General features: G+C 41.1%; 5 protein-coding genes across 22 annotated transcripts in view; 3 read left to right on the top strand and 2 right to left on the bottom strand.

Annotated features, from left to right (window-relative positions):
• The first annotated feature begins 42 nt into the window (after nt 1-42).
• shrb (charged multivesicular body protein shrub) lies at nt 43-5,720 on the top strand. Of its 2 annotated transcripts, XM_033480493.2 has the most exons (5): nt 43-362; nt 617-794; nt 920-1,164; nt 1,235-1,291; nt 5,191-5,720. In XM_033480493.2, the coding sequence occupies exons 1-4, from the start codon at nt 182-184 to the stop codon at nt 1,288-1,290; spliced, it is 660 nt and encodes a 219-aa protein (XP_033336384.1). In that variant the 5' UTR covers nt 43-181; the 3' UTR covers nt 1,291; nt 5,191-5,720. The 2 variants fall into 2 exon arrangements, with proteins under 2 accessions (XP_033336384.1, XP_033336383.1); XM_033480492.2 differs by lacking the exon at nt 5,191-5,720 and having other exon boundaries at nt 1,235-1,802.
• Nucleotides 1,794-5,481, bottom strand: LOC117226288 (pyruvate dehydrogenase phosphatase regulatory subunit, mitochondrial). Its single transcript, XM_033480476.2, has 11 exons — nt 5,177-5,481; nt 4,861-5,092; nt 4,526-4,789; nt 4,004-4,448; nt 3,639-3,941; nt 3,429-3,568; nt 3,151-3,356; nt 2,933-3,074; nt 2,523-2,792; nt 2,278-2,450; nt 1,794-2,210 (listed from the first exon to the last, which is right to left on the bottom strand). The coding sequence occupies exons 1-11, from the start codon at nt 5,479-5,481 to the stop codon at nt 1,946-1,948; spliced, it is 2,745 nt and encodes a 914-aa protein (XP_033336367.1). The 3' UTR covers nt 1,794-1,945.
• A 279-nt stretch (nt 5,721-5,999) lies between the features above and the next one.
• Nucleotides 6,000-7,542, top strand: LOC117226295 (charged multivesicular body protein shrub). 5 transcript variants are annotated; one of them, XM_033480499.2, is made up of 8 exons: nt 6,000-6,139; nt 6,225-6,257; nt 6,330-6,374; nt 6,478-6,537; nt 6,618-6,755; nt 7,039-7,113; nt 7,183-7,252; nt 7,348-7,542. In XM_033480499.2, the coding sequence occupies exons 1-8, from the start codon at nt 6,050-6,052 to the stop codon at nt 7,401-7,403; spliced, it is 567 nt and encodes a 188-aa protein (XP_033336390.2). In that variant the 5' UTR covers nt 6,000-6,049; the 3' UTR covers nt 7,404-7,542. The 5 variants fall into 5 exon arrangements, with proteins under 5 accessions (XP_033336390.2, XP_076381168.1, XP_033336389.2 ...); XM_076525053.1 differs by having other exon boundaries at nt 6,624-6,755; nt 7,183-7,542; XM_033480498.2 differs by having other exon boundaries at nt 7,042-7,113; nt 7,183-7,542.
• Nucleotides 7,421-9,078, bottom strand: LOC117226302 (uncharacterized). Its single transcript, XM_033480510.2, has 2 exons — nt 8,879-9,078; nt 7,421-8,538 (listed from the first exon to the last, which is right to left on the bottom strand). The coding sequence occupies exons 1-2, from the start codon at nt 8,991-8,993 to the stop codon at nt 8,255-8,257; spliced, it is 399 nt and encodes a 132-aa protein (XP_033336401.1). The 5' UTR covers nt 8,994-9,078; the 3' UTR covers nt 7,421-8,254.
• Nucleotides 9,079-9,526: 448 nt separating this feature from the next.
• Nucleotides 9,527-19,079, top strand: part of Liprin-alpha (PTPRF interacting protein alpha) — a 45,319-nt gene continuing 35,766 nt past the window's right edge. For 3 of the 13 annotated variants that reach the window (XM_033480465.2, XM_033480468.2, XM_033480470.2), the window contains exon 1: nt 9,532-11,596. In XM_033480465.2, coding sequence (XP_033336356.1) covers nt 11,348-11,596 — 249 coding nt within the window. In that variant the 5' untranslated portion in view covers nt 9,532-11,347. Of the gene's footprint in view, nt 11,597-19,079 lie in introns of all 13 variants that reach the window. The other 10 variants (XM_033480466.2, XM_033480467.2, XM_033480464.2 and 7 more) reach the window with 5 other exon arrangements.

Raw genomic sequence — 19,079 nt, 5'->3', positions numbered from 1 at the left:
ATTCAAAAGTTTGAAAGTGATTCGGCGATGAGTCATGACGTATACGTCGATGCCAAAAAGAATATGGCGACGATATACGGTTGATGTGCAATCTTCTGTTGATTCTGTTCAAGGTGAATTCTGTTCATCGTGTTCATGAGTGTGGTTACAATAAAAATTTGATGTACAATCCTCTGGAACAATGAGTTTCTTTAGCAAAGTATTCGGTGGCAAAAAGGAGCCGGCTCCTTTATCAACGGCCGAGGCGATACAAAAGTTACGCGAGACAGAGGATATGTTGGTAAAGAAACAAGTCTTTCTTGAAACGAAAATAAATCTCGAAATTCAAATCGCCAAGAAAAATGGAACAAAAAACAAGAGAGGTACCCAAGAATGACATGTCTTTTCGTCTAATTATCATTGTTTATGGATAATTTTCAATGACTAAGATCGTTAGGTTTACTGTCATTATGACGTTTCTCTATTATATAGGGTGAACGTCAGAATTCAATATCTTTTTATGTATATTTATGTACATTGGAAGAACTGTTACAATATTATTTATTTAAATAAAAATTCTATTTTCTATAGCTATTGTAGATGTAAAATGTTTTTAAACGACACTGACATGTTGCAGCTGCGATACAAGCTCTCAAAAGAAAGAAACGTTATGAAAAACAGTTACAACAAATTGATGGCACGTTATCTACCATTGAAATGCAAAGAGAGGCACTTGAAAGTGCGAACACAAATACAGCTGTACTGACAACTATGAAAAATGCGGCAGATGCATTAAAATCTGTTCATCAGCACATGTAAGAAATGGGATATTACCAACACCTGAATGATTTTATAATAATTTTTTTCTTTGAACCAAAATTTGGAAATACTGATCTACAGTATTCACTCTAATCTGTATAATTTGTTATATTTTCTTTAGGGATGTTGATCAAGTCCATGACATGATGGATGATATAGCTGAACAGCAAGATGTAGCAAGAGAAATTTCTGATGCAATATCTAATCCTGTAGCATTTGGTCAGGACATAGATGAAGATGAACTAGAAAAAGAATTAGAAGAACTTGAACAAGAACAACTTGATAAAGAATTGCTTGGTATTGAGCCTACTGATGAACTCCCAAATGTCCCAGCTACTGCTATTCCAACTGCACCAGCCCGCACAAGTAATACAGCTAATTTGTTATTTACTGTGTTCTTTACTGTAAATTTGTAATTATATATTTTATTATTTAGAAGCCAAACCAGAAGAAGACGAAGACTTAAAAGAATTGGAAGCATGGGCATCGTAAGGTGGTATCAAAATGCTTGTAAAAATAAATTACATAAGGAATTACTAGTTAAAACAAAGAAAACATTGCTGAAGAGTTCAACAATGCTGAAATGATCTTTACTTACAAGATTTTATATCTTTTAATGATTACAGACTTATTACAGCAATTTATCCTGTGCACAGTTTAAAAATTAATCAAAATACTAATGAAGCTTTGTTAAATGACGTTGCTTTCTATCCGTAAATGAATATTAGTATAAATATCTAAATTTATATATGAAAAAGCTTCATAAATAATAATAGACAAATATCCTATGTGTATATAAACTAGACAACATATTTTGCTATATACAACTTTGCTGTGTAAAAAGTTCGATAAACTTAAACTATATTGTTGCTTTTTGATTTTAAACATTATGTTAATATTATGTTCTACACTTTGTATAAATGTGTTTGCTATGAATACATTTCTTGAAATGTATATTAATTCTAGTGTAACTGCAAATAAAGCAGAAGTCAACAAATTTTAAATATTTATATATTTTCAGTAAATGTATAAGTACGTTTCACTTAAAATAGTAAAAGTATAATATGAACTATAAAATTATAAATACGTTTAAATAATTCAGACTATCTGCAACCTCGTCAAAAAGCAAGAAATTGGCCTCTCCTTTTTAATATCGGAAAGCATCGTTTTCATATCCAATGATAGGGGTAGGAATATATTTTTTATTTAATTTAGTGCTCAATGCTGGTATCGGTAAAGGATAAATATGAGGCTTAATAGGAAATCTAGTACCAGCAATATCGATTTCGTAACGAGCCATAGGATTCATTATAAAATCTGTTGTAACAATATTCTTATTCGGTTGCGCATGCCTTGTTCCAGGTAAACTAATGAAACCAAGGCAAATATGTTTCTCAGTTGCAAAACCATACCTATAAAATGAATTCGAAACAATGAAAAATATATTTTACTATGCTAGTGTTCATCATGTACACTTACCCAGCTGATGTCACAGTTCCTACAAATTTATTGTTTCTATAAATAGGTTCACCACCCCATGGCCATACGTCTTTGTTTATATCCAGTTCATTAACAACGAATAATACTAATCGTTTCGTCACACCCTGCTCTTTTTGATATTGCAAAGCAAATTTTCCAATGAAATACTCCTTCTACAAAATCAAATAACCTTGTTAAGTCTTGGAACCCCGTCTGGTTAATACAAATGTGCATAACATACTTACATTTAACTTTACACTATATCCACTTCCAGCTTCATATGGGGTAACAAATGGTGTTAACTCTTCAGCCCAAAAGGGAATAAATCGTTCTATTCGCATAAAACGTTGTGTGAGAACACCCACGTCTCTTACCCCATAATCTTTACCTACTTCCATTAACGTCTCATATACGTGTAGCGCATACTCTGAAGGTATATATAAGCAGTAACCAGATTCACCAGTGTTTGTAAATGACATTATCATAACGTCTGAGGCGTATGCTACGTTTGCAGTCTGTTGACATGATAACTGTTCTGTAGACTCATATTCTGAAGTATACACGATGCTACAGTTAAATGGGATCACCAAAATATCTACCACATTTCTTGTTGTAAATGATCCCATTTAGCTGCAACAGGTGAAGTTGTTTTTACCTTGTACGTGAAAGGAGATAGATTAATGTTAGAATTAGAAAGCTCGGATAACAGGCCTGTAGCTTTAGGACCTACTAAATTGATTACCGTATACTTTGAAGTTACATCATTCAGGCCGACTGAATGATCTGCTGGTAAATGTCTGCAACAAGAAGCAATAGATTCTACATTTGTTTCGCATGACTATAATTAGTAATTCATAGTTCAATATTTTTTACCTAGACATCCATTGATAAATGCGCGTTTGTTGAGACGTTGGTGAAACCATGAAGTAACTATTCTCTGATTGTCTCACTAAAATACAGTCGTTTTCGTAACCACCTCGTTCATTTTGCATTCCTGTGTGCACTATACCACCAACTGGTATATTTGCATCATTTGAACACAATTGTTGAAGGTACTCCACAACTTCCCAACGACTAGACTGTATATAAAATAGTATTAAAATATAAATGTTCACATAAAATTGTTACGAACATATCTTTCATGTACTTACTTTAATTTTAATTTTTGAAAATGAGCTCATATCTATAATTCCTACTCCTTCTTTGCATGCAAGAAATTCTTCTTTCATAAAATCGAAGAACTTTGGCTTGTAAAAGCTACCTCGAGGCATAACTGGTTTTTTCTGACCTCCTTTAATTAATTAATGTTATTTTAATTAGTTAAATATATATACAGAGAAATCAAATTATTATTTTCTTACTTCTGTAAGTAGAATCGAAGTAAAGTGGTCGTTCGTAGGCCATCTTGACTCCAAAAATCGCACCTCTTTCTTCAAGTACCGAATATAAGGGAGAACAACGCAATTTCCGAGCATATTTGTACTCACATTGGTGAGGGTATAGAATTGCATAATTTCTGCCTACTATTTCCCTTGTTCTTTGCTGTAAATACCGTTTACTGCTATGCAAATCAAGAAATCTTTGAACACTAAAGGGAAGCAACTCTTGGGTAGATTCGCCGTTTATAAGGCATTCAGCCACCTCTTTTCCTATTCCTCCTGCACCTATATGAAAATGGTTTATAACTTTCATTCAGAATCTTTAACAGACAAGATTCAATATTTACCTTGAAGTGAATTTCCATTCATGCCTACGGCAACATAATAATTTTTTACTTCGGGAGTTTCTCCTAATATCCATCTTCCATCTGGTGTAAAATTGTCAGGACAGTTATGTACGTTTGGTTGTACTTTACTTAAAATTGGTAATCTATGTATAACTTTATCCCATAAAAGCTTCCAATGAGAAGGATCATTTTTAAGATAATTCTTCCAATTTTGTATGGGAACACTACCATTTTCAAATGCAGGTTTTGCTTCTGGTTCAAACCAACCAACTAGCAAACTTCCCTGCCATTCTCTCATGTACGAATGCGAATCAAAATCTCTTATGCATGGTAGAGTGATATTCGAATTAGGTGGAAAAGGAGAAGCAATTGCATAAAAATGTTCTGCAGGGTATGCTGGGATTCTGACTGCTGGATTGCAATGCAATCCTAATTCACGTGCCCACTATAAAGCAAATAAGTTTATATTTTATATTATCAGTTATACATTATTCAATTAAAAGATGATGTATGTTCTCTTACCATTCCTGCACAGTTAACAAAGTACTCACAGAATACTACACCATATTCAGTCTTTACACTCTTCACAGCTCCATTTTCAGTGTTTACTTCTTGTATTCTGCAATTTTCAATATATCTTGCTCCTCCAGATTTTGCCAGTTTAGCTAAAACTTCACAAACTGCACTGGAATTAGCTACTGCATCTTCAGGTACCCAAATAGCACCCTCTATATCATCAGTATTAAGATACGGATGCAATCTCTGCAGTTCTTTTTTTCCTAAAATCTATAGAATTCACTGAACTTTAACAACTTTCTTTCTAGTTATACTTACAATAAAAAATTAATAAATATTACTTCACAATGCAATCCTGTAGGTACATTATAGGCCATCCTACGTTTTAAAGCTATCATTCTATCTTTGGTTTGAGCTAAGTTTATACTGCCGCATTGTTTTAATCCAATATCATATCCCATTTCTTGTAATTGTTGATATAACTTAATGCTATAGGAGATCAAATTTCTATGTGAAATTGGTTTGAAGAGTCCAAGGGTGCCTGAGCCAAAGTGAGATGTTCCGCTTCCAATCCTAAAATAGATCTTCCATGAATTTGTTGAAATGTAAATTATTTATAACACTTTTAGTTATTCTATTTGACAAATCAATGCATACCTATCTTGTTCTAGGACGAGCACATCATTCCATCCATTAATAACAAGATGATAGGCAACAGAATTGGCAACTGTTCCTGCACCCGCAATAACAACTTGCGATTGTGACGGCAATACTGTTGATCGTGGTAAAAAGTTTGAGTAATTGTTAAAGTTTCTACGATACTCATTTTTGTTGTTGAATAGACCAGATGCGAGTACTCCATTTTTATAGGTTATATAATGCAAATCATGTTTGTTAACTTTTAAAGCTGTATTCTTCGGAAATAATACGCATATGCATTTCGAGCACACGTAACTTAGCATTAAGTTGTGTATAATATAATGATTGTCCAGTATTAATGAAACATTCACAGGCTTACATAGAAAATACCTGGACTCTGAACATGTGTTCTATTTCTATAGTTTACAATAAAATATTTGTCGATGTACATTGATATTTACTATTATTAACAAAAAATGTAGCATGAATTATCGATATTAATCTTGATGTAAATTAGACATTAACTTTGAAGATTTGCAATAAATTTTCTCGAAACCACTAATTGCGTATAGAGTAATTGAGAAAACATAATTATCTTATCAACATTCGACTTTGTAAAATAGTAACGGTATCTGTATTCCTTAATTACATAATTTATAAACAAAGTTCCTGGCAAGTTTGTATATTGCTGAAGTATTTGAATTCTCCGCGCTTTGGAAGAATCGATACAACTCGAAACATTCAAAATCGTCGAGTTATTTCGATTCTCGATCCCATACAATACGGTTATTCCAAATGGAAACCGCGTCCAGAATCTTTCGTTTGTAAAATGAAGTTTATTGTAAATTCTAGCTTGTGCACATAGAAAATTATAGAAAAAAATCGTTCGTCATGTTGTTTGTGTTGGCCATTTATATTTTAAAAATATTATGCGTGTTTTTATTTGTTGTCTATTGCGTCGTCACCTTTCTTATGGTAATGGTAAGGATATCTCCTGATTTTCTACTAACAAATATACTTATTTTTTTTGTACTAACTAACAACTGTTGCTAATAACACAATCAAGTATAATGCTCGATTGGAGGAGCTGAAAGATTGCGTAAGTTCAACAGAGATTCGTTTATTCGTAACGATCATGTCAGCCGTACTCAAATAATTGCAATCATTTTAGATCACTGCTAAAGACGAAATCTTGGAGTCAGATTATCCGCTCAAAGTCAGTTATAGAACTCATTTTTCGAATAAAGAGATGTACCTAAACAGAGTGCATAATATATAATATTTATTGCTCCGTTAATCGATTGATTCGATCTTTACAGTTTTACGTGGACGAAAAGTTGGGTATAATTACGAAGAAGATAACGGAAAAAGAACAATTGGTAAGCGAACAGAATTAAAGGGTACTAAACATCTTTGTATGTAAATATAAAATACCAATAGAATTTTGATATCTATGCAGTTGCAGCGATCTCATTATGAAATAAAGAACGCAGAGAAGATTCTGACAGATTTGGAAAATAAAACATCGAATTATAGAGACGGATACAAGTTGTTGATGTCGGAGTTAAAAAAGGATGTTCGGAAAATCGAGGACGAGGTTAGATCGTATTTTTCCCGCCAGCGTCAAATATCGATTAATTTATGGTTATGTTATCTGTTTACCTTGAGATTAAAGCAGAAATGCAACGATACTTAGTAACTTTATCATAAAATGCATCGCGACGTTAGCTTATTCGCCGAGAAAGGGAGTATATGAAATTTGTAATTATTTTTTGATTTATTACAAAGCAGTGGTCACGTGAAGTCACGTGATTGGTCGCCATTGTTGTATTTTGCTTCAATTTCAAAATAATCCCGATAATTAAGATTCATGCATGTAGCAGGTTAAAACGTTGCAAAACCACATTTCCTCTTTGTCGTTTCGGAGGGAGGTTCTTAGAAATGAAGTAATGAAGGTAATCAGTTTCAATACAATAAAGAAATCAAATACAAATGCTTTTACAAAGAAATTCATGTTATTTCAGCAACAGGAAGATTATCAAAAGATGTTAAACAATTTTACCAGAGAGTTAGAAAACAAGAAGTCCTTGTTCTGTAGGTTCATATGTATTGATAAAACTTATCTATTTTTTTGTAAAACCTTCCCTTTTATGTTTGATTTATTAGGAATGATTTTCTGATTATTGTAGCTCTGACAACTGAAAGTCCAAGAAGACCTCGCATGAGTTGCCCTCCTTTACAATGAAACGTTACGCCGTGTCCTTACACGTGTGATATAGTGATCTTTATTGACTGTTCTACGGTATTGTATAACGTCGATCGAGTCATAACTTTATTTAATATTCACAATATGTACATTTAAATAAAACGATCGATATGGAAAATTTTCCGCGTTCGATTTTGCAATGAACAACTACAACGACGAAGGTGAAGATGAAGTTAAGAGAAATCGCAATTAGATAGAGCAAGTTTTCTTTTAATCGCGTGTACTGTTATGTTAACACACTACCTACCGGCGCTTATATTTAATTGTTTTCAAAGATTTTTATTTTATTTGCGAATCAATAAGACGCCCTCGGTACTGCAATCGAATCGCGCTTTTGAAATTATTATTTAAAAAAGACAAATAGCCGGTAGATGAAGTGTTAATTGTTTGTGATCCCACTTGTGATCCTTTTCTCACGCTTTTTTATGTGCAGTTCAACAATAGATTCGGACATTAGATCAAGAAACTCATTTCTCAAGATAAGTGTAAGCGTAATTTTTCTGATTAGAACGAAATCACTACAAAATTTTTGTTGAACGCCGTTCTATTTCTTCTGCTAACTTGTCCTGGATAATTGGAAACATTCTGACAAGATTTTCCAATAGGACAGAGAATAATTCGCAGTGGAATGGGTGCTGCCAATTATGCTGTCTAAGCGACGCGCGCTACAGACTTTTCACCTGATCTCATTCATTTATTGGTTTTAGGAGGTGTCCATTCGAAGAATTGATATTGCACGTTTCATTGCCTACATCACAAGATATTTTGCCGCAACGGACGAACGATGTTCGTGTAGAAATATCGTGTCTTTATAGGTGGACATTGCCTGTTTAAAGCTCCGTGTGATGCGAGGGGAACTTCTTCAGGACCGCGTGGTAGAGATTATAAAACGTGTAAAAACTGACGCTGAGGATCACGATCAACGCCGCGCCAAATATCCAGGAGAGGAAGTTCCCATCTATAATGTCCGAGCTCTCCTTCCTTTTTTTGGCGCTTATTTCGCCCAGGGTGGTGCCCTTCCGTTCCTCCATCAGCCTCTTCATGTTTGCTAGCTTTTCACGTAGCTCGTCCACCGATTCAGCAATGTCCACGATCGACTCGTTTCCCGCTAGCTCTGAAACTCGGATAAATGCAGAATGATATCAAATAATAGCGGAATTTTTGAACACTAACATGGTGACCCCAAAGCCTGCTTTAACTTCGGCCTTGGTTCCGGTAAACAATTTTCATATTTAACTCAATCATTGTACTAAAAAGTGGATGGAACGATTACAAAATGATCATTTATTGTAGCACATGATTCGGAAACGACAGTCAGCAAGTCGTTTGCATTACAGGTATGAGAAAATGTTGTGTGTAAGATATTAAATTGTAATTACAGCGTAAAGAACTCGCTAATTAATACAGACTCTACTTCGTTTAAGGATATTTCGAAATGAAACTAGGCTACTTACCGGCAGCTCCTGGTGTGCAAGTATGCGTCACTGTTTTCATGATGCTCCCTTCTGTCTGTCTCTCTCGAGTGTACTCCTTGGTCCAGAATCTGACACAGCGGCCGGTATTGATCATCCAGCATCTCACGTTTTAGCGCAGTCTCCGTCTTCCGGGAAGTTAAGCCTCTCCGATTTTTTCCCTCTCTTTCATCCCGATCGAAATCGTCGCAATAACCAGCGACGAATTCGCACGGGAAATCTCTCCGTACTATACTCTTCACGAATTTCGAAGGCACTAATATATTGGTGGTATTCGAACTAATGTATTTGTAATATTCGCCGGTCCAATCATTGTAAATTAATTTTTTACCTTGATCAAAACCCTTACGCCCAGACCTATTTATGTAAAATTTCCGAACTCGCTTCCAAACGTTCGGAAAATATTTTTATTGCATTTATTGCAAATTTAGTTAAATTCTGCATTTAGAGTTTTATCAAGGTAAAAATTGCAAGATAAGCATTTGCAACAATAGATTTTAACTTTAGTACGGGAAGGATACAGTTGGGAACGACTATAAAATGCAGGAAAAGGTTTATGATCTGCCTCGAACCATGGTTGACTTGTTAAAATCCGTCAATTATTACTTACAAATATACTTAATTATTAGTAACAGAGATATTCGATTTTGTGTCGTTGGTAAAAGATATTTACCATGAATCATGAACTGTTAATTTCTATTTGAGATTTTATTTGATAAACGCCTTTGGCGATTGCAACCAAATTGAATAATTAATTGCAGTATATATTGCTCGTCTCTGGTGTTCACTTAGTTCCGAAAAAGAGGCGAGAGAACATAGATGTACGTATTAATTATAGTTCGTCAATTGTATCCTTTAAATGACCCGCGTGCGGTTGCCGCGACCAGTTCGGTGCGAATGAGTCCTAAGGTATGATCGATCCCGCCGTTCGATTACAAACGGGACCATCGGTTTCAGTCGTGTGGCGCTCGGGCGGAGTCGACTGTGCACCGTTCGGCTACAGAGGCTGACGTCACGACGCAAGATGGCTGCCGGTATTGGAAATGGAGAGTAGCGTAGAGGCTGGGCGGTAGGAACGAACTGTAGGTGTGTCAGTGCTCGGCTTCACTGCGATAATGCCATCGAAATGCCGATCGTTGAAGGCTGACCCGCGGCTCGCGCAGTGTTCGTACGCACGATCGGGATCGTTCCGTCGGCCGAGTCTCGGATGGTGAGATATGATAAATCGCGGATATCCCGGAGGAGGGCGAAATTGAGCGGAGTGTGTGGTGACTGAAAACCCGACTGTATATTCCGAGGTGCTAACAAGAGGGAGAAAGAGGTTTTCGGCAGTGTACGTCGCGGGTTCTTTCTTTGGCAAATAGAGAGGCGGCGCGTTTTGATGAGTACGGTGAAATTGCGTCTGAATGAGATCGAAGTGGAAAGTAAACGGTGGCCTGTCGCGCGATCGCCCGGTGCTCCACGATTCACGACGATTGTCAGACTCGCTCGCCCGGCTCCGTGAAGAGAACCTTGCCTGATCCGCATTGACCCGTTGCGATCGAAAGTAACCCGCCGCCTTGCCAGCTCGGAAAACAGACGAAATGGAAAGGGAAGGACTCGCGTGTCGACCGCTCGCGTAAATTCGAAGCGTGTTCGGCGGGTGTGCGCGTCCGGCGAGGCTCCTGTTTTATCGCGATCTGTCAAAAAGCCACCTCGGACGGCGGTCCCTCTCGCACGTCTATCGATCTATCGGATCGCGTGTGGTGTCCAGGCCCTGAGTTTTCGAGCCCTGCATACACACCGACGAATCGATCCGCTCCGAAAGGACTCTACTCTCTTGTTACAATACACAACCACCGCCGGGAGAGAGTCGACACATCGATTATCCCTGGCCGTAAACAACGGGTGCACAGCCTCGCGGCGAGAAACAGAGAGAAATGCTTGGCACTGTGCTGAAAATGAGACATGATTTTCGATCACGGTGAGTCGGCCGGCAGCCGACGAACACGAGACACGGAACACAAGATTCAAGCGATGATACCGGCCGCATGTACTAGTTAACAGAGGGAACGGAACGATCGTCGCGAATAGTTCGCCGTTTAGAGGTTAGGATACCCCCGCCCTCCCCCCTGTCCGGTGAACACAGATCGAATCGGTTCCCGATAGAAAACGAAGCAGCTGAACTAGGAAGAGACTGACAGGAAAGTGCAATAGAAAAGGAATAGAAAAATATAGAGGAAAGATGACTGATTGCTAAGGAGACCGAGGAAAACTGATTCAAAAAAAAAGATAGGAAGTCTATAAGGCTAGAAAAGGTTCGTGGTCGGTGCCGTTTCTGGTTCACGCATCCTTTTGTTTTGTTCGTTGATTTGTCGTTCTTTGTTGCGTGTGTCGTTCTACTTCAAGTGGAGTTTTCAGTGTGGTCCGGAAGGGTGAGGAGCACGGAAGTCGGATTTATAATCACGCAAAATGTGGAATATGATGTGCGACGTGATGCCGACGATCGCGGAGGACAGTATCAGCCAGAGAAACTCGCAGTTCTCTGGCGAGGATGTCAACTTCGAGCAGCTGATGGTCTCCATGCTCGACGAGAGGGACAAGTTGATGGAGACCCTCAGGGAGACCCAGGAACGCCTACAGGAGACCGAGGCCCGACGTCAGGAGACCGAGAAGGAACGGGACTCGTTGAACCGTCAGCTCAACGCAAACATCCCTCAGGTCAGTCGTAATTCTTTCTTGTCTCTTTTCTATCCATCGCCATTTATCGTATTCCATTCGTCGCTAACTATTATACGAGTCGGTAAACCCGTCGGGGCCATAAACAGGGCGCGACGTTTAAAGGGACAAAGACCGCCGACCTGTTTGCTTCGAGATTAGCGACCCGATCTTTTTTTTATTGCTCCAGGGCACCTTGGATATCGTATCCCAACGAATGTTTTCGAAACTTTCGACATCGTTATAGAAACTGCAGTTTGTACACAAATACTGTATGCGTTGTTTATAAAAACCAGAATATTGTGAAGCATTGCGTGTAGGATTGAGGTAATTTGATTTCGATCTGATTCACATTGATCACGTTAATTAATAATATTATTCTTGTAGATTTTGCTTGACCGCACAAGTCCGTCAGGTTCTTGAGAAATTTAATTCTGAAAGAAGTATATCGGTGTTTCTTGCATGAACTGAATCAAATGCAATGGAAATTAGAAATTCCTTTAAAAATTGAACTAAACAAAAGCTGAGGCCGATTTGTGTTCAGCGCATGGTTGGACCGTGATACTGTCGTGCTTCTACCTAATGGAAACCTAGGCCTTGGCACTGTTAGAACTGAGACTATAGTCTTATTATTCTCTATTTGACGAATTCCTGAGAGGGAGATGAGACCCATATCTTGCTTATGGAAACCGTAGGAAAGGACAATAACTCGAACGGCATACGGCTAATCGGATATTTAAGAGGATGGATTTACGTTGGCAAACGAAACTGTTAAGGGTTTCGAATTTATCGATAAAAGGCGCCGGTGGCATCGCCGAGCGTGTGGCTAAAGTCAATTTCGTGTGGGTTTTCGGCACCGAAAACAATGAGATCCCAGGTAGATCACGGAGGGGTTGGCTGATCCGCATTCAGCTCACCGATGAGTAGCAAAAAAACACGTGGCGGCTTGTATCTTCAAGGCTATCGGTGTCCCTCTTGAACGTGTCCCAAGTATGCCACTGTATCCTTGTGTTGAGTTTTGGCTGATCTTTGTCGGCCCTTTTGATCTCGCGGAGTGCGTTTTCTTTCTAGACATTCACTTGACAGTCAAAGGTTTGCGGGCCTTTGTTGATTCTCGGTAAAGCAGCGCAATTCTAAGCTGCCGAACTATTACTAATACTTTCAGAGGCCTACGTTTAGGGATAAACTTTACAAGGAAATGCGTGTTCAGGGTTTGATCTGGAAGGCGTTACATTGCACTTGACTGTGCCGTCTTAGGCTGAAATATTGTCCTGCGCGGCTAGACATTGTACTTTTCAAGCAAAATTGTGCACAAACAGGCACCAATGGGCACGTGGCGGGCTCACGGATTAACGGGGAAACGTGGATCAATATTCGGCTCACGATAAAGGGCCAGCGAACAGGTTTCTTTTTATCGCCCGGCCAGAAAAATCGCCCCGTCTGTAATTTTTCTTGTTTGTAACATCGTGTTGCTTTCAGAGGCTACCGGCTATTCAGAAACTTGAAAACCTTGCATCTTTCGATTTTTATATCGAGCTACAACACCTTGAGAATATCTCCGTAAAGTTTCGAGGCGATTCGAGCAAAATCGACAAAGTTCTGAATCAATTCTCTAAGCGAACCCCTTAAACAGACACATCGTCTCGTTTAACCCCGTGATGGGAAGCCGCATCGGTGTTTTTATAATTGCACGATGCGTGGCCGACTATGGATCTCTAATTGCTAAAACGTTTACGTAACGATTACGGTGGAAACGATTCAGCCGACACGTTATCTTCGCAGTGTCCCACTTTTTCGGCGGGTACGCAGAGAGCAAGCGAGACCGTGTGATCAAGCACTCCTGCAAACAGAGCTTTGTTTTATTATTACCAACACTAGCGTAGAGATGTTTAGATTGTCTGGATGCGACGACAGAGAAGAATGGCAGAGGTCGAGACGAGTCGCGGAAAAGATAGCAAAGTTTCGGAACAATTGCGGGGCAGATAGCGCGTTAAGAGAATTTTCGAGAGCTTCTACTAGACCATTAAGTCCGCTTGAAATTGTCAGGAAGAAGAGGAAGAGGAGCCGCCGCTAGGCTCCGTTTAAACCGGCAAGATTCGAGGCGGTCTGATCCAAGCGCGCACTTGAAAACTGCTTTGATCCGATCTAATCCGACGTGGCCGGTTTTCCCTCGCTAATAATTCTGTATTCAACAGCGGGATTAAGCCTTGCAGGCTTAAACTTCTCTTAAGAAACTCGCGATTACCGCCGAAAAGAATAACAGGAGTGCGTTTCCTCGGATCTCTAATATCGTTCGCGGCTCGCAGCGACATTTTGCTCAAGGATTTTCAGAAAAAATCGCGCGACCGTAGCGATCGGAGATGCATTTTGCAATCTTCTCTGCTCTCTCGCCTTGGAATAAATGCCGCTGGCCGGCCAAGGAAATGACTGTTGCAGTTCGCACCTCGCAACGTACGCCGCATAGGCATAGGTGTTGCGTGCTTAATCGGTTCCCGAGAACCGTGAAATGCACGCGTGTCTCTCCTGCACTTAACCGACCGATCTTTTTCTGCTCTTCCTATTTTTTCCGCTGCACGATTTTCGCGCGCGATGGACAGCCTTCTTCGGCGACCGTTTAAAACGGTCGTTGTCGTTGCGCAACGGCGAGCTTGTTTCACCGGCGTCGAAAACTTTCTCCCGGTATTTTAATACGGCCCCAGAAATCCTGATCGCCGGCTTAACCATGCCGCGTTCCTCTCGCGATCTCGGAAATCGCAACGAGGCCCGTTAATCGATTTCGATACGCGCCGTTTGAATTCGCGCGGTGCTGCGCCGGCCTCGCGGATGACGAGTGTTACGTGCAATTAAGTGCTGTAATTGAGAGTCATTCTCCTGCGGGAAAAAGGCCGCTGCGACGCTGAAACTCGTCGCAATTCGTCTGTTTGTCGCTTATTGAAAGTGGAAGCCGTGTATTCGAAAACAGCGCAGGTCTACCAATCGGTATTCCAATATATCGATTTCCTTCATTGTTTTAAATTGTATTCGATTAATCTGGCTATGGAAAAAACAGTTACGTGTATCAATATATTGTTGAAAAGTGGAATTTCGTTGTTTCGGAATTCGTGGCTGCAATTGTTAAGCAATTATCGCTAGACCGCGAATTTTATGCATTTATAAGAAACGTGCATACGTAAGACACAAAATAACGTTCTGTTTAACTCCTCTATCTATTGACATTGATAGAGAAAATTTGTACTCTGTATAAAGATCCGCAGTCTTATCACAGACCTCATATCTAGAGTCTATTAAACGCATCGCTGGCTTTCGCAATTTTTTCTTAGACAAATATCGGGGGAAGGAAATTTGTAATACCGTTTTAATTGAACTCCGGGCAATAGAGTCGAAAAAAACGAACAATTCGATGGGGAGATCGGTCTCGCGCAGTCTCCAGGACCAATATTACCTACGTTGTGGTCCAATTCCTGGCGATGAATGCACATAACGGCAAACCGCCGGAAATGCACATAGATCTCGATGCAGGTCCGTGCGCCCACATAGAGAGCCGCATATAGGCGCACATAACGCACCGTCTTATTCACCCATTTCCCCCCCTGTGAAGTCCTCGCGTATATCTCGGCGAATGAATTTAGGGCTTGAAATCTCGTCGCTGTTTTCTTCGAGGCGCGCGCCTACTTTGAATATAATAAATCCGGGACCTCGATCAATCTCGCTCGAGGAACGCCAAAGGTATTCCGGAACCAATAATCCTTGGCGGTATTTTACGTTATTTTCATACCAAAATAACTATGCACGATCGGGTGTCTTCCATCGTTTCCAGCGATAGGAAATTCATGGTTTCTGCTGGTGCAGCTCCTCCCGTTCGTGTTTCTACATTTTGAAATAGGATAGCAGCTTCCACGATTGAAATAGCGGAACTTATTAATAGGTTCCTTTAACGACTGTGATGTATCTGCAGGAAGCCTTGATCATTTTCTTCTGTATAATGATCTTGGAACAAGACGGTTAGATCGTATCGATCGTGATAAATTGCCGGCCCACCTCGTCATTCGAGAGTTTAGGAGCTTCGTACACATTTTTTTTAGTTCAGCGAACGTTTCTACCGTAATTGGTAATTCGGGATCGAGGAGTAATATTCGAACGAAGAAGGTGAAGCGTACGGAATGCGGAAGAACGAAGTAAAAAAAAATTAGCGAATTGGATCCCCTGCGGATGAAACGTGACGACGCTCCTGCGGGCGTATTTTTGCGGGGTTTGGCAAGATGCAACGAAAATCTATAAGCCGTATTGGCTTCGACAGCGTCTTATCTTGCCAATGCCAGCCTCGAAAATGCGCCGCTTTTATCGCCGGATTTAGCCGTTGCATGCTTTTGTTCGTTGCATGCCATTTCCATTCGGCGGTGTGCGGCCCGCTTTTTTTCCCTCTGTTTCTTCATCTTGATTACGTAGGTGTCATCCGCAGAGAGCGGACGTCCGCGGAACGGCCGCGAATCATCGTCGGCTTGCCAATATTTTGAGACCACTTCCGAACCGCGTAAGAGATATTCGCTCTCTAGGAAGCATGATCGCTGCCAATTTCACGGGTTTCCTGTCCGCGAGACGACGCACATAGCCGAAAGAGCCTGTTGCGTAAACTCGAACGATAACTGTATAGAAAAATCTCTTGTCACCGGTGACATCTCAGCGCGACTCTATCTCGAGATAAGCAATGCGAGCAGTCGATGCACGCGCGGCGAACGAACAAAATTCTTCACCGGATTCCAATCGATCAGACTTTTCGGTTCGGATCGAACGATCGAAAACGCTTGCTTCGATTCCTCGACCGGCTCTCTCGCAAATATCCGCGAGAAAACCGACGCGATTCCACTGTGTCTGAGCGGGGTCGCGTGCTTCTCTCCCGTCGAAAAACAGGCAGCAATAGTTCAGACAACGTCTCGCGTACGCGACGGTCTATTAGCGGTTCACGGCCGATCACAATAGCTGACCGCTCCGTTCCGATCATGCCAGTCTCGTAATTCGTCGACCAAAGCATCGGAAATTAGGCTCGGCATATTCACGATCCAGCGAAAGCAAACGTAATTGGACTGCGTATTTTTATGCATTTATGACCGAAACGAGCAGATCAAACGGGAAATAGCAAAATCGTTCGAACAGTTTGATAATTGTTGGCGCATTGCTGAAATGATCGAGGAAACGAATAAATGTTTATCTTTCCTATATCTTGCAGTTAATGAAGAGAATTTTTATTTTCCATAAAGATCCGCACAGTCCGATCGTAATATGTATTTATCCGCTCTCTGGATAACCGTTCGGTTCAGATTCACGGGGATTTCATTTCGTGGAAGCTGAAATGCTGGGAAAATTATTTTCGGTATCTCGAGAATTTGGTTTTCGATTAGTCGATGCAGCAGTTTCGCTGCAGAAGCAGAAGTCAGCGCGGTTATTCCGATAGAATCTGTCTCGTAATTTTTATGGGGGGATTAGGAACGAGGGGATTCGGAAGATTTTTAATCTGCCTTTGCCGGGTACCAGGTGCTCCCGCGTGAAAGGTTGCTGCTCCTATATTTCGTAGGCGAGAGCAAGTTCCCCATCGGGAATTATCTTTTGCGCGGATGCACCGTCTATTAGAGGCATCCAGCAGAATAGTGGCGCGCGTGCATAAAAGCCAATCGGGCGCCGGATGAATCGATATGGCCGTCGGGTTTCTCTCCCTTATTCCACGGATATATCAATGCTGCACATTGTGCAGGTTCCGTGCGAGCCCTTCGGGCCCTTTGGCTCTTGGTTCTTCGGTGTCTCGCCGCGACGACTTCCCGGCTAGAAGAAGATAAACAGGATTAGAGAAAGGCTCGCGCAAACACTCGTGGCTCTTCTTTCTTTGCGTTCTCGCGGCTCCACCCCATGGGGCATCGTTAATTATCACTTGGGGAGAGCACACGACCATGATCCAGAGCAATTCCGGAATTAAGATACCTCGACAACGATACTTTGATTCGATAAATTGCAACCGCTGGACTCGATACCTTTTTCTTTTTTCTTTTTCTTTTTTTCAAGCAGCGTGTTCCGACGAATTGTTGCGTAAACACTCGTCGGACCGTGTTGCGCAGTTAAAATTAAGGTTGGAATTTAATTACACGCTCCTTGGTCCAACCAGTTGCGGAAGATCAAAGGTCGAAGGTAGCTACGTCTGAATTTTAACCGAACGTTGCGCGGAGAATTTTCATCCTCCGCGGAATGTTGCAGCTTCTTTTTCTTTAAAACAAGCAATCGATTTTCGTCCGGTTTCGTACCGAGCTTCTGAAATTGAATAGTTGCAGCCACGGTCGTGTGTTTCAATTCAACCGCGGCTAGCGAATTATTTGCGATAAGTAGACTGCGGATTTTATGCATTCGCGACAAAAATGATCGTATAACTATTGTGTTGCACAAAAATCGGCTGTGCAGCGACAACACGAAGGTCGTACTAAGTTTTGCTTGCGCGGAGATTTTGTGTTGCGAACGCGCGAGGCTTCGCGGTCTAATAACAATTATTCGAACAGCGCGGGGAGACAATACACGCCCCAATTCGGAGCTAATGATTGCAACTGGATCACGCCGAAGTTCGACCATTCTATTAAGGCTACTGTGAGAGCCGCAGCGAGATCGGCAAATTTAAGCCATTGTGTTTCACCTGTTGTGGATACATTTGAAAAGGAGGATCCGAGGTCTCCTCCGCGAATTCAGCGATCGTCGAATGAAGAATTGTAAATGTATCACTTCAACAGTTAGTTCTACTGCTAATTCACTTTCCGAACTCGATCGACGAGGTTTAATACATATTCGAAGAAGAGATGAGAACCCGGTTTCTAGTCAGAGAAGAATCGCAGGTCCACGAACCCCGGCAAGGTCTTCAACCTCTGACCCTATCTCTCCCGAATGGGAGACATGGGCAACCACGAAGCTTCCTCCGGCCAGGATTGAATAATCTCCTTGGCTAATTTACAATTCGCGATTGTCCATCTGAAAATCCATCGGGAGGGTTCTTCCTGCGGCAGGATCCCGCTTTCCTGACCCAGTGCCACGTATCCACGCGGAGACAAAAGGGTGGAAACGAGAGAGGAGCAGAAAGAGAGCGAGCGAGAGAGAGAGAAAAAGAGAGAGAGAGAGGGAGAGCCGGCTCGGGTGATGAACGAACGAACCCCCGGGTTCGTTATACTTTCATTAATTAGCTCCGGCGTCCGCGAATAAATACGCGCTGCCGCGGCGGGCTGCGAGGAAAAAGAGAAGAGGCCTCGAACGAGGGTAGATCGTTAAGCGGGGCGGCAATGAAATCCCGTGGAACAAGAGCAGTCGATCGATCGCGATCAGACGTGGAATCGACGACACTGCGATCGCGAGACGACGCTGCGCATTGCCCGTGCCGGCCAGACCAATTCCGACGATTACGATTTATCGTAATTGAGCGATACGGAACGGCGGCGATAACATCGGCCACCCCGATGCCTCCGGT

Source organism: Megalopta genalis, chromosome 11 (genome assembly GCF_051020955.1).
Source record: "Megalopta genalis isolate 19385.01 chromosome 11, iyMegGena1_principal, whole genome shotgun sequence".
In the NCBI taxonomy this organism is placed as follows: Eukaryota; Metazoa; Arthropoda; class Insecta; order Hymenoptera; family Halictidae; genus Megalopta; species Megalopta genalis.
Note: the sequence above shows the minus strand (reverse complement) of the source record. Positions and strands in the feature narration are given on the sequence as shown.

Bases quoted from the DNA above. Each gene is read 5' to 3' on its own strand.
- LOC117226288 (XM_033480476.2), bottom strand. From the start codon at position 5,481: ATGCTAAGTTACGTGTGCTCGAAATGCATATGCGTATTATTTCCGAAG. The intron at 2,793-2,932 runs GTAAAAACAACT...TCATGTCAACAG, and splicing joins TATCTCCTTTCACGTACAAG to ACTGCAAACGTAGCATACGC. The intron at 2,451-2,522 runs GTAAGTATGTTA...TTGATTTTGTAG, and splicing joins GATATAGTGTAAAGTTAAAT to AAGGAGTATTTCATTGGAAA.
- LOC117226295 (XM_076525052.1), top strand. From the start codon at position 6,050: ATGTTGTTTGTGTTGGCCATTTATATTTTAAAAATATTATGCGTGTTT. The intron at 6,140-6,224 runs GTAAGGATATCT...AACACAATCAAG, and splicing joins TCACCTTTCTTATGGTAATG to TATAATGCTCGATTGGAGGA. The intron at 7,114-7,182 runs GTAATCAGTTTC...ATGTTATTTCAG, and splicing joins TTAGAAATGAAGTAATGAAG to CAACAGGAAGATTATCAAAA.
- LOC117226302 (XM_033480510.2), bottom strand. From the start codon at position 8,993: ATGATCAATACCGGCCGCTGTGTCAGATTCTGGACCAAGGAGTACACT. The intron at 8,539-8,878 runs GTAAGTAGCCTA...TCCGAGTTTCAG, and splicing joins TTGCACACCAGGAGCTGCCG to AGCTAGCGGGAAACGAGTCG.
- shrb (XM_033480493.2), top strand. From the start codon at position 182: ATGAGTTTCTTTAGCAAAGTATTCGGTGGCAAAAAGGAGCCGGCTCCT. The intron at 363-616 runs GTACCCAAGAAT...GACATGTTGCAG, and splicing joins TGGAACAAAAAACAAGAGAG to CTGCGATACAAGCTCTCAAA. The intron at 1,165-1,234 runs GTAATACAGCTA...TTTATTATTTAG, and splicing joins AACTGCACCAGCCCGCACAA to AAGCCAAACCAGAAGAAGAC.